General features: G+C 36.8%; 1 protein-coding gene across 4 annotated transcripts in view; it reads right to left on the bottom strand.

Annotated features, from left to right (window-relative positions):
• Positions 1-14,753, bottom strand: part of UBE2V2 (ubiquitin conjugating enzyme E2 V2) — a 30,078-nt gene that overhangs the window by 8,610 nt on the left and 6,715 nt on the right. For all 4 annotated transcript variants that reach the window (XM_052786972.1, XM_052786969.1, XM_052786968.1 and 1 more), the window contains exon 2: positions 2,415-2,560. In XM_052786972.1, coding sequence (XP_052642932.1) covers positions 2,415-2,560 — 146 coding nt within the window. The remainder of the gene's footprint in view (positions 1-2,414; positions 2,561-14,753) is intronic.

Genomic DNA, 14,753 nt, shown 5'->3' with positions numbered 1-14,753 from the left:
TACACCTGTCTTTCCACTGGCATAACAGATAAAGCTAACGTGAATCGAAAGCAGTAACATGCCTCTCAGCTTTCCAAAACATCTTTAATCTGTTCTCCATTAGCCAGCTGTTATTCTCTCCAAGTAAAAGTATCAACCACGCAGTCAAGTTATCAAATGACAGTCCACTCTGTGGTCAATTAAAAGGCAGATTGGAAATGGGACTACTGAAGCACCCTAACCGTGTCCCATAATTTTGAGAAGCCACAGAGACTGAGCAGCAAGTGGGTCAGAAAGAAACAAGGCAAAGCAGGACATCCTTTGTTAGAAAAAAGGTTTTCTATTATTCTTTCCCATTAAAAACTAAAGACCCAATAAAAGTAATCTTGTCCTGCTACAGGTACCATAGCTGCTACCATCACAAGAAAACACAGTAATAAAAATTATCATTATTCACCCAGATAAAACAATTTCCTTGCCCAGAAAGGGATGCTGTCAGTTATAGTGGAAATAGGTGTGTATATATATATATATATACACTGCTCACAACTCTGAAAAATCCTAACAACGGCATTCATTCTCATTCCCTTATTCCTATCCAGGTGGCTTCTCAATTTTGCTCAGTTTTTAAAGTCACTGTTTCACTGCAAGCCAAGCATCCCTGGCCAGCTCCCCAAAAAGCCTAAAACTCCATTTTTGGGGGGTCAGATAAATGTTTCCTTTAATCCAAAACAAATCTTCCCCTCCTCCCTCCATGTTGGTTTACCTTTCAAAGGAAGCAAGAAAAAAACCTGATAAGCAATTTTTGCACAGCTCTAGAGAAGCCACGTATGTGAAGAACTTCATGCTGTGGACAGTATTAGCAACTTTCTCTGTGTTCTGCCTAACTGCACACTGTCCGCATAACTCAGCCAATTCCAAAAACACCCATCTTCTACAGACCCTGAAACTGGATATGCGATTCTTCTCAAGGTGCCACCACTGGCTTTCACTTTCTACAACCGCCATGTACTGCAAGTCATTCTATCAGCAAGACTGCATGTCCCCGAAATGGCCCAAAATATTACTTGCATGCACTCCTTCATAAAGAAAATAAAATGACAGCAATATAAAATGACCAGAATTAAAAGTGCATCCCAGCTTGGTTTTGGTTTGGTTTTTTATTTTTATTTTTTAAAACATAAGGGCTCCTACATAATAATCACTCCCTTTGAAGATGTGTTCGGAATCTACCTTAGGTTGAACCAGAAACCAGTCGCAGGCAGTCCTGGAGGCTGCTTGGAGAGTCAGGGAGATGCTACTTTATTTAGCTCACATTTGCAAGTTCTTTTCAAAACATGTAAGACTACAAACTTTCTTAAAAATGTATTCAAACACTGTGATTCCACAAAAGCTAGTATCCAAAGCATACCATCATTACACTTATATTTTAAATTGATTCTCTCTCAAATGCACCCAAATCTTAGGAGCTCAGCACAATTATGCAGATGTTCAAAACAGTCTGCTGCAAGCTGCAACTAACTGACTTCCAAAAGGAGCTTGAATTACACTGAATCTAACTCTGGAATTCTGTTACTCTGGAAGACATTTTCTTCACTGAGGCCAAGTTCTGGTCTCATTTCTTGTCTTGGACAATTCTTCCAATAAGACCTGTAGCACTGAAGGACACACACGATAGTAACCTCATGGTAGCAGTGAAAGGCACATGCTAACTTAGAGCTACTTGACATATACTCATTTAAAGTTCTGATTTACACAGCGATCTTTTGTATCATATTTAACTCATGAGAAAGCATGCACAAAAGTCAAGATGTGTCCATTCGTATCTGATGAGGCTGATACTCAAGACACGAGAGATGATTACTTGTCTTGCAGGTTTTATCAGTCTAGATGACATTCTACAGAACTTAAGAGGCCAGAAGGATTTGAACTTTGTGTAAGTATTTTATCTTACTAGAGGTAATTAAAAACTGCTTGGTCTTTAGGCATGATTCAACTGAAATGCATAAACTGCTATACTGAAAGAGTATTTGATAAAACTTGTGAAAGTTGAAAATATATTGCCAGTTTACTACAGAATTGAAATTACTAAGCACATATGATAAACTGTGGAAAGACAGTTACCCTGTTTACTGTACTATCACTGTACACTTATGTGCAGTAATGGTGGAAATACAGACTGAATATATTCCCAGCTCAGTAGAGTAAGTCTCAAACCACAACTGGCTTATACAGACAGCTGAAGAAACATGTAATAGGGGAGGCCAGACTGGAAACACTGAAGTGCCAGGAAGTGATGAATTCTAACGGGAATATACAGTGTTTCTACAACTTCATACATTGAATTTTAACTTTACAATGTAGCAAAGTAACATTTTTTTGCATTTTGTATTGCCTACAAACTTAAGAAAAACATTTAAATTCATCACACTTACCCTTGGTGGCCCAATAATCATTCCTGTCCATCTGGTGAGTGTCATATCTTCATCATCTTCAAGGCCCCAGCTTACTGTACCATCACCTACTCCTTTCTGTCCTTCTTCAAGTTCTTCCAACAAGCGAAAATTACGAGGTACTTTAACTAGAGAAAAGGAAAGAATGTAATTAATACTGCTCACATTAAGGAAAAGGTAAACAATATCATTGCTGTCATATGTTATGCACTAGCAACTGCTGAATATACTTTCAAAGCCAAACAAGTATTTCCTGCATGAATTTATTTAGCACTCAAATTGTTTTGAAGCAACTAACCACATCACTGGAAGCTAGTTACTACCAAGTGATATCAATACAGACTATAAAAGAGAAAATGAGAGCTCTCTTTAGTTTGAGATGGCTTAATTCAGACTGTCTTTCCCAAGCACAGCACTGCTTAGAGCCAGTATGTTTCAAAATCAATTCACTGTCTGTCAAGTTCTACTCAACTAGAATACACATAAAATTGGTATAGCAAATTCCTTCCAAAAATAAAGAATGCAACATTTAACACAAATTATCTCAATAAATATAAACTGTAAATTGAAACATTTTCACTTGATTTCATTTGATTTAAAAAAACCACTTTAATATCTGAAAACAAATTAAAAATCAAGTCTTTTTTAATCTAGTGATTATTATTCCCACTTAACAGAGAAAAAAAAAGAAGCACAGAAACACTGATTAAGTTGTTAGAGATAATGACATATTCACAACAGCATATGAAGATGTACTGCTTCTGAAGAGAGTCAATAATATTCACTTACTGAACCATAATTACTGGATTTTGATTATTATACACAAAACCAGACAGATATTGATAGGTATTAAACAAGTGGATGCTTAATTGCTTTACATCACAGAAGCTAAAATGGTATTTCAGCACTGATGTAGGGAACAAAGCTAATTAAAGTTAACACTTGTGCATGCAATCATGGTATGCTTTTATTTTAAAATAGAATATGCAGAATGATGTATTTAGTAGCAATATTACAATACAATAAAACTTCTAATTTTCTTACAACTGCTTATAGCTATATATTTTTTCTTATAGCTACTTACAGCTATAGTGTTTTTCATATTTTTAGTAGAGATCCTTTCTTGTACTGGAAGAATCCAGGTACTCTATGAAACTAAAACTCTAAGACTGGGTGCATACAAAGTTGTTAGCAAGGAATATACATAGTATGCAATTTCAAAAAAGATGGGGGTCAAAGAAAGCTGTTTTTCATATCAGTTTAGCCACTGGAATTTCAGGTTTTACATTACCCTAGTCTGTATTCCAAGCGGTCTCTATGCAAAAAATTAAGACCAATAGCATACAATATGATTATTTAGTCAATACGTATGCATATGGACCAGTATAGATAAACATACCCTTCAGCAACTATTCCAATAGCTTATCTTGCATAACTACAGTTTCTCTTAAACTTTTTTTTTTTTTAAATAACACAGACTAGGGAGAGGCTCCTAAAAATTGCAGAAACAACTGTCTCCAAGTTCTCCAAATTCCCAGGGAAAAGCATTAAGAGCATAGTATCAGGACAGTGCAAGGAAATTAAATCACTCATGTATGGCCTCACCTTCCTTCCTGCTTTGGTATTGCCACTCACCTGAGCCCATAATGAGCTACTTCAGCTTGCTAACTGAGCAGAAAATTATACGTTTTGGTTAGTCTCCTGACAGCTTAACAAACCAGCCCAGCTCACACAGAGAGATCTGACAAGTACTAGCATGAAAGTGCAGCCACGGCAGCAAAAACTCAGATAACCTTGATGTAAAAATATGTTTTAATGGAGTTAAACTACCCTGGAAGCTTATTTTCACAGATAAGAGTTCACATACAATTACCTGAAAGTACTAGCACAACGCATCAAGGAGCAGATCATTTCTCAATACTTTAGCATAGATCCTTTTAAAAAGCTTCATTGAAATTCATTTGCCCATTCCTCTGGTCCCATCCTGACTTGTTATTAACATTAGATCATACATTTACATATCTAATTCAGACTAGGGATGGGAACTGACAATCATGCTTCTATCACATTACAGAGCACAAGGTTTTTACTTTTGTTCCAGATTCATACATGCTCTGGAATGGAGTCTGCCAGTAAAAGGCTAACACTAATCTTAAAAAAAAAATTTGAAAAGATTAAACCAGGAGGATAAACTTTTACTAAACTTCTTGGTTTGCATCACATGACTGATTAGCTTCTGCCTGGTATGTGGAACCTCAAACACCCCACCCCCCACCCTGCCAAACAACCCCCACCCCCAAAACCCATGTACTTTAGCATCCAACTACTATCTTAGACCTCTCCAGTGGCTTAAATCCACCATTTCTCAGCATTCTTGCTCTGACTGCAGAACTTCTGATTTATAGTTTACCTCTTTAAAAAGCACCTAAAAGATGGTAGCAAACAGACTTTATTTCTGATCACCTGCTATCACCTTTCAGTGCAGCTAAGATGACTCAACTGCTCACTGCCAGAAGACATTCCATGCCTTCTCCCAAAACTCTGTTGCTCTTGCACTAACCAGGCTCCTCTTATTAGTCAAACTGGCACGCTAATTTAGCAAAAAGCTGTTTTTCCTCTAGGCAAAAATCAAATCCAACCAGTTAATCAACTGAATTGACTCAGGAAGAAGGATCAACAAATGCCAGAGCTGACTGCTGTGTCTTTCAGTGCTGTCCTTTGCAAAACCATGGGTGTGGGGATGAGGGAGCTTTTTGTGGCAAAAAGCCATTGGACTGGCTCAGTTGTATCATAAAATTGTACTCAACACACAAAACTGTAGGAGACAACAGTTACTAGAAAATAACTACCCCTTATGACTGATTGTCCCGTGTTCATCACATCTTTTCCACTACGTTGTCTGTGCTCACTAGTTCCCCTAACTGTCCAAGGGGAGCAGTGAAGGACTTGGGAAATCTCCAGAACCTCTCCAGAAAATAATTTAGATCTGCTCTGGAAAGAGACAAAAACATCTGACAGAAAAGTGCCGGGTTCCCTACACTAGCATTTGTATCAGTGCTAGAACTAGGTAGCAAAATACTGCTCTGAAGTTAAAAATAAGAATCAAAACACCTAGTGTTTGAAAACAAACAAACAAAACCAAACAAATAAAACCCCCACACCACCCTACTGAGATTCCAACCCATTAAAAAACTCCCAGAAAAAAAATTGTTCATTCTCAACTAAAACTGGACCAAAGATACATTCAAACAGGTTCAGAAGGCTACATAGTCCTAAAACATTTGGGTTGGGGACACCAGAAATGATTGTATAAATTAAGGTAAAACCACTATTTCATAAGAGCACTTCTATATTTAAGGTATTTAGTTCACTTCCACAAACATATTCTATACTTTTATTTATGAGTTCATAGGAAACTCACAAGATCTTTCTTTTTATGCAATTCTATATTTAAGATTTGGACAACAACCTCTCCCACCCTATTTCCAACGAGATACCCTGATTTGTCAACTGACATCAGAGGGGCAGAGCAACAAGCTGGGCACATCTTAATTAGAAATGTCTACTAGAGCTTTTTGCAACAAAGGATTACTAGGTCACTACTTCCTAGCTTAAAAAAAACCACCACCACCAACCCCCCTTACTAAACTGCCTCTATGTCCCTGGCATATATTATTAATGTTTTATCCTCAATACTTCAAACTTCAATTGAAGTCACTACTGAATGTTTTATTAGAAAACCATTGTTGATAGATTTCTGACAAGTGACATGGAATACTTTAAAAATTAACACAGTGGGTTAAAAAAACCACAAAACCTTACGTTTGTAATTACAGTCTTAGAAACTACCAGCAAAATGAACTGGAATTAAATGCTAATGCTGTCCTGAGCATCCACTCATGCATTTGCGCACACTATTGCACTCTACATGTTTTCCTTGGTCATGCTATAACTTTTACATAATACAAATCTACCTAGCTTGAACAGAACACATGTACCTTCTTGGTACAGATGGTGCCTTCTTTCCAGTAAAACAACAGCAAGAACTACTATCTAGAATATCAGGTAATGATGGTCTGGATCTTTTGGAAATCAAGTCTGCTCCTAGTATAAAGTAAAAAATTCTTGGTTTTCTCACTATTTCACATATTCCAGAGGGCACAATTGTATGTTAATGATGCATACGCAACTTGCAGTTTTGTCTCTAATCCAGACAATACAATTCATCAAATATTTGCTAAAAAGTTTGAAATATTCCTTGACAGAATCTGAGTATGAATCAGTATTCCATTTACAGAATTTGGACAATGAAACAACATCCTTCTGTCCTAGTTTGCAGCTCATCAGCAAAAGGAAATTACAGAAACCACCCCCATTCTTCAGCTGACTACCAGACCTCAGGTATACCTTCTGGAACGAGTAGTGGCAATTGAAGAGAGAAATGTCTCTAGCCTTTCACCACCATGGGCCTGCCAAATATTGTTGTCCCCAACTCCACTTGCTGATGGGACCACTAACCGGCTTCAGACAAGTGCAGACAGGTTGTTTTCACTCCCTGTAACAGACATCCCTCAGCTAAAACCTCTCCCTCCCAAGTGAAGGGGATTAAAGCAGTCATGCGATTTTATCACTGGCAGAGCTGTAGGAGTGGTACGCTCCACTGAGTAGGCTGTGATTAAAGGCTAGGTACAGCACTGCATCCAGCTATTTGCAATGATGGACTAAGGCTCTCCATGTGAAAATACAGCTGGGTTCATCAAGATTAGAAAACAAAACAAAAGCAACCAGCCCCCAACCTCTTTTCAGTTTATCTGTAAAGCTTACCTCGCTAGGGATTTTACTGACAAATACCTCCTGACCCCCCAAAATGGTACACAGGAACTGTCAAACAGTATTTACCAAGTTTTCAGAAAGAGTTGAGGTAAACATATTTCACTTAAACAAACAAACAAAACAAACAACACCCACTCATGCTTACATATATTAACAGTTTTTAATTTATAAGTTTAATCATGAAACTGGACTACAGAAACTGGTTACCTATTGGAAATCCGTGAAATTAACAGTGAATTTAAAACCTTGGAACAATGAGAAAAGAATAAAAGCAGAATCAGTAAATAAAGACTTAAATTAAGCAGGAGGGTCTACTTTCATACATATGGAGCTACCTCAGTCATCACATTCTAAACCACCAAATTAATAGAAGCAAGAAGTATACTATCCCACAGGACAAGTTAGAAAAGAAGTCACAGCCATACTTTTATCCAGAATCTGCATAACCTGAAAAAAAATCAGGAAAAAAAAAAAAAAAAAGGAATCTTCAGTATCCTTTAGCAGGACCAACAACTTTCACTGGAGCAATAAAGGGGAATTGCCTGGATGGACCTGCTCTTGCTAGTATGTCAAGACACAGTTCCACAGTTGGTAATGCCAGATCACCCACTAGTACAGAGATTTAATCAGCATGAAGACAGAATACATAATTGCACTTATGTCAAATTTGACAGAGCACACGGGGTACACTAAATCACATTTTTAAACAGTTCACATGGACACACTCCTTCAAATACAGCTGGGAGTCCCAAGCTCCCTGCACATCAAATGATTCTTTGCCATGTAACAGGCAAGAGTGGGATAACCTACACTCTACTCGTCTCCCTGCCGTTTATAAAAGGGAGCCATAACCCTAATTCTTCATAGATTGGCTCAGAGTCTAAAGTGTGAGGTTTTCTGTCATATCCACAACTATTTTTTAATAATAATTGTCTATTACAATATCCATACCAGCATTGCTTCTCTTAAAATCTTCCTTAGCTCTTGACGTCAATCATTCCTGAAAGTTACATCCATACCAGAATCCTTTTTCTAGGATACTGTCAGGGATGCTGGTTTTTGTGATTGAGATAGCTATGTCAGGAAATGTCTCTAGCTTAAACAATTTTGAATGTATGAGTTATCTTTTGCCCATTGACTTCCAGCTAATGGAAACTGAAAAAGTATGTATAGCTTGGTAACAAAAACTCTCAAACCCCATTTAACAGTTTCAGACTGGCAGAAAAATAAGTATTTAAGGACAGGGAAGGGGGGAGGGATGTCAGCCTTGCAAATTCTAAGCCATAATACAATTTCTCCTGGGGTAGGGAGGGGAAGAAATAAAAAATTCCAAAGAGAAACACATAGAAAATAACAGGTTCCTTTCAGCCTGAATAATTCAGAAGTCATCTCGCCCTGGACAAAATAAAGCAAGAAACTGAAATACTGTACTAACACCACCACCACACCACACACCCACAAAAAGAACATAAAACAACCAAAGCCTTAAATAGGCCCTGAAATGGGCAATACACAAAAAAGAGAGGAAAGAGGGCTAGGGCATGTAACATGCTAACATATTCTATTCTGGCTGCAAAAAATATTCCTGTGGAATTAAATTTTTGGAAGACACTCTTCTCTGAAAAACCTGTTTTTTTAAAAACATGATCTATATTTTTGTTTGCCAGTTACCCTGCTCACATCACATACTCTTTTGCTTAGTAAAATATTCTGTGAAAACACACAAAAAAAATGGCTGACTTACTATCAGGAACCTACTATCAGGTTATGCAGTACCAGATTTACTGTAATTACATCATAACTATCTGAGGTTGATCACAGTAACCTGGCTTCAAAAACCAAAAGTATTTCTAGTAGCTTGCCTATTAACGAAGTTGGACATGGGAGTTTTGTCTACAAAAGAACGCCATCACCACCATTAGTAGTGGAATGCAGCAATTCAATACTGAACTTTTTGTTTGTTTGTTTTAAATCAAGAACGTTACTACACACATAGTAAAAGCAGTGTTTCCAATAACCGAGAGAACAACATGATTCTTGTTCAAGGCAAATAGACATTTTCAGTGAAAAGCAATACGTATTTTTCCATGAACTACGAAAGCATCCAGTTGCTGCTGCGGAACTCAATCTGTGAATCAACCCAACAATGCACTACCGAATGGACAGCGAGCCTGTGCTGAGAAAACTGTACCTTCATTAAATGGGTTTAATACATCTTGATATTTGTTAACTGAAACTTCTGCTTTCTTAGAATTATGGGTATATTCGACTTCTGTGAACTGCTTTCCAACCAAGTTTCGATATATTTCAGTAAAATTCAAATTCATAATTCTGTCTATCAGTAGTATTCATAAAGCTACATTTACTCTACGCTATTTTTCTCTACTTTCCTTCAGCAAGTATGTCCCAAAGCAATGAAATTTGGGCAATAGAGTATTCTGCATTAACAGTTTTGAGTTTAAACTGGGAAAGTACTATATTATCTTAAATGGTGAAATGAAGGTATTTCCCAGCAGTATGTTGCCCGTACACATTGATCAGGTTGGTGAATAAGGTACTAAGCAATTCTAGCAGATATGGATGAAATATCCATACCGTGCAAGTATATTTTCCACAGGAACATTCCAGTCATCACTGATTTTGTCACATAAAACCAAACAGACGCATTTCTATCAATGATAACAGAATACAGGAGGACTTTATTAAAGCCATTAAGTACAGATACATGACATAAAATGACAGCAGATAACAGAGACCCCAGAGCACTCTGTGTTTCCAAAATCAATCATGGGCAACCCCTCAAAACCAAAAGTGATCTTGAATGCTTTCTTCTCCATTTTGCTAGTGTCTAAAGTATGCACTGTGTCAGATCAGTTGAACAGTGCCTTGTCATTACTGTCTGCAACTGGCAAAGCTGTAAGCAACAGCATTTTAGATCTGCAGACTCATGAAGACTAACCTAACTAAGCTTAACTGTGGAAAATTTCTAGGAATAAGTTCAAGCAGAAAAATAAGTCTGACATAATCAGGTAAAAATCCACTTCCATGTAAAATGAAATTATTCATCCCAAAAAACCAACCAAACAAAACAAGATGACTAACTTTAGGAATTAATAAGGAAAGAGATGAGTAGCAGGTAAGTTTTCACAGCTCAAGTAAATAGATGTACATCAATGAATGCATACAGAGCAAATGGCCATTTATTCAATGTGTTCAATGTTTATCATATTTTAGAGCTAGTTTTGCTACAATCCTAAAAAATTAGAAAAGGCCCATCTCGCAAGAATTAAAGAAATTGCCTGTACTCAGGAGAGCTGGTAAGAACTGAATGGGTTATTCTGCTTCTTTGCAGAACTAAAATTAGACATATATATATTTATATAAAACATGATGTATTTGACTATGTAGGAGCTCTGTAACCAGTTAACTTCTTTTGCCTTTTACAGTATTTAAAATTAAAAAAAAATACTTGGAAGCACACAGGTTGGAAGACTTGAAGGAGGAGGTGCAATTCCATGAACTACATTGAAGTTAAACTATGCATTTCATCAGTTTTGGGGTTTTGTTTTTTTCTTATGAAGATATGTCTTTTGCTGAGGAACATTTCCCAGCAGAAGCCAAGGAACAATCACAGCAGTGTGAAAGTTACAAACCTTCAGCATAAAACCTGCCTTTTGGTTAAAGCTAACTAAAGTAATATTCCTTTTCAGAATTACATTGGTGATAATTTCTATTTATTTCACTTAAGTGAAACCTTACATTTGTTGGTATCTTAACAGACACAGTTCAGAACTAAAGTTAGGCTGCATGAAAACAACTTCCATAAGAATTTCCTTCATATTTGAGTCTAGCCACAGTCATAAACATTCTACATATAGCTTATCTGAAGAAGGCAGCTAATGACAATCTATGTTAATACAGCAGAAGCCTTGGTCATTTATTGCAATACAGCATGCATGTTTTGGCTGAGGGGAAATGGTCTGGAGGGGTACAAGGGTATTTATATCTTTAGGGTAGGGCACAAACACTAGTGTTTAAAAAAAACAGTAATTTTATTGAAGACAGAACATAGATTTACAGAAGCAGATTTTTTTCCCCTTACTTTCAATTTCATTATGCATATTCATAACATTAAGACACTGTCAGTTATCTACCAGCAATAATATTCGAAAATTATAAATTCTAAAGAGAATGATACTTGCATATTGACCTGTTTTTTCAGCAGTAGTTCTAATTGCACTGTGGTAAAATTTGCATTTAATACAACTTAAGCTGCTCCATCTCATACTTTGGGTTCCTGCCAAATACAGTACAACAGGTCTTCAAAGGAAAACCAAACTTACTTTTTACTTGCACGTTTAGGGGCAGGCAGACTACTAACTCAGAAAGAAAAGGCCATAAGAACAAGTATGGTCCACTACCTGTCAGCTCCCACTTTCAAGGCTGAGCCCACCTCAGAAGCATTTGGTGGTATCCATTCTCTGATTTACCCTTCACATACATCTTACCAGCTGCACTCATAAAACAGAGAACATAGTATATGGTGATGGACAGCGTCACAAGGAAGGAGAGGTGGTAATACCAGTTTGCTTTACAATGCCCCAGTTTACATTTAATTTAAAAAAAAAAAAAAAAGTGTATTTAGACACCAGAAAATCACAATAAAGTTTTCAATATATGAACAGTATTAAAGTTTGTTTAGTTTGGGGGGTGGGAAGGGAAGAAATTAATTTCTACAGATCTAGGCATTAGCAGTTGGGATGTCATAAACACATATCTGATTTACAAACATACATTAAAATGGCTTAAACCACAAATCTTGATGCTGGAGTGAGAGATCTCTAAGACTAAAAAAGTGACATCAGTTTATTCAATGTGTTTCAGTTGCTGTTGGTTTCACTGTAAGAATGACAAGACCTTGAACTTGACTTCTCCAGCAGAGTGAGCATTCCAAATGTATAACTTCATAGGAAAAAGTCTGTGCAATTTTAGATTTTATTAATTACGCTTTTAAGTGTGAGAAATTACTAGCAGAACAAATAGCTCCATTATTAAGGCATCTTCACCTAAGTTCTCCCTTCTTTTCTCTTATACTGCCTCTTAGGTAACCAGAAAGAAGTGAGCTAACTGCTCCTAGTAATTCTGAGTTCTACCAACTCTGTTCCATAATTCATCAGATTATGTACTGAAGGCAGCCTTGTGGACAGGACTCCTTCTGTGATGGTCAACATCCTCCAGGAAAATACTGTATCTGTTTAGTTTTTATTCACTTCTAACCACGCTCATGGCCACTCCTCTCTCCCCTCCTTCCCTGCTCCCCACTGTCACCCGATTCGCCTTACTCACCTTTCTCAGAAGAGCAGCAGAAGGAGAGGTGGCTGCCTTTAATTATCTGATTCATGAGAGCTGCTCCACCCTCTGACCAGCATCCATGGACAAGCTATTTCCCACAAATCCCAGCAAGTTTTTCCCATTCTGCACCATCTTACCAAGGTTCATGCCTCACCGAAAACCTCCATTCCCCATCTCCTGCAGTCCAACTTCCAAATGCCCTCTTCACTCTCCTCATTTTTTATGTAGCAACAATACCCTAAACATCCTAAAGTTGTACAAGGTACAACAGTAACAAAGTGTAAGAGCAGTCATATGTATGTCAGTTACGTCAGTGAGCAGAAGCACACAGAGTACTTAAGACTGGATACCCACAGAACATAGTCCAGATCTGAGAGAAACTCCAACTGGACTCAACTTTGTTAGCAAGGATGCAACAACAGTTGCAGTTTGTTTCACTCTATCTTTGCATTTTCATGCAAATACGATCATCTTGAGTACAGTTGCTGGCACCGAATTACTAATGGTACTCATATAAATTGCACTAATGAAGAAGCTTGCTCCACTACAGATACAAATGTTGTTAGACTACAAAACAGTGAAGGCATAAGCAAGCTCTTAGCAAAAAAAACCCCCAAAACCTTGAAAAGCTCCCACACAAGTTTTAAGTAATTAAAATACCTCATCCAAAAAACACTCAAAAAGTAGTTATCACACCAATAGAAAACTATAGTATAAAAAACACTAACCTAGATTGCAGTCCCAAAAGAAAATTGGTGTAAATTGCTTAAAACTAATTTTACAAATTTGCACCAATATTAATGGCATAGATATAATATAGACTGATAAATTTAAGTGCAAGTTTTTTTGTTATAAACAAGACCACTGTTAACTCAGACTTTAGATATGTCAGACACTGCATGTCCAGTTGTGTCTACCATAAGAAAAACTGTACAGGAATTAAACAGTTAAGTCAGTAAATAGCTCATCAATTGACACCCAAGCTGTTTTGGTGAAGGCTGACTATGATTTAAAGGTTAACTCTTTATAGGCAACCACTGAGTGAAACACAGATGAGATTAAATGGTTCAACTATCTTCCCATATGTTTTAGTACATGAAATGATAAGATTATGAAAAATGACACGTTGTGATGCTTAGCAAATTGAGAATTTTATTATTATTTCAATTTTGTACAAAACAATGCAAGGCAGGAAGCTAGTACAGAGCATTTAGAAAAGATACCCGTCACTTCAAAAACCACCAGCAATATTGTGATGTAACAGTTTAAGGAATCAAGATTTTATCAGACAAAGAAATCTTTCCAATTTGTCTCCTCAGAAGCTAAAAAAAGACCCCAAACTTGTTTAGTACAAATTAACCCCACTATCAAAACCATAAAGCTATATATAAAGGCAAAAAAGGCTAAAGGAAAGGCATAATGGCATATAGGCTCAATTTTTGAAAGTCTCGTTTTAAAGCTGAGACTGTGCTGGCAGAGAGGAAAAAGCATTTAAAATACATACTTTTTAAGCTATCTTTTAAAGTATGATGACATCAAAAAAAATTTCAGATAAAGGGACGGGAGGAGTGGGACACTAGAGGAACCCATCAGAGGCCAATATCTCGTCATGAAATAAATGGCTTTCACAGGGTCTGCTTTAATAAATAGTAAGAATACAATGTGTGACCCAGATAACAAGAGTAGCATCAAGGATTTAGTTTAGCAAAGCTGTAAAGCCGTCTAAAACGGGTTACAAGTCATTGATTAGCAAACAGTTGTTCTAAGACTCGTATGAAGGTCCTTTCCAACATGACTCAGCACCCACCCACAGTCGAAAACATAAAGATCCTTTATCTATGTAAAACAAATAATGTTATCTATTGTTATTCTTTCAGTTATACACATAGGCATACACAAACGCGTATAATCAGCAAATGTACTCGCCACCACATATTTAGTAACAAGAACTGCCATTGAATTATTTTTCTACATTATTTTTGTGACAGTCATATTTCAGCCTGCTATTTTCTTTATGCCATGGTACTCAAAAGCTCAAATTATTTAATATTTACGTGATTACATATTCCACTTCAGTGAGAAGAAAGAAAGCTTACAATTTCTTCCTTGAAAAAGTTCTAAGTTACATGAAAAAAA

Source organism: Harpia harpyja, chromosome 5, assembly GCF_026419915.1.
Source record: "Harpia harpyja isolate bHarHar1 chromosome 5, bHarHar1 primary haplotype, whole genome shotgun sequence".
NCBI classification, from domain to species: Eukaryota; Metazoa; Chordata; class Aves; order Accipitriformes; family Accipitridae; genus Harpia; species Harpia harpyja.
The sequence above is the reverse complement of the archived record's forward strand: the minus strand, read 5'-3'. Positions and strand labels throughout refer to the sequence as shown.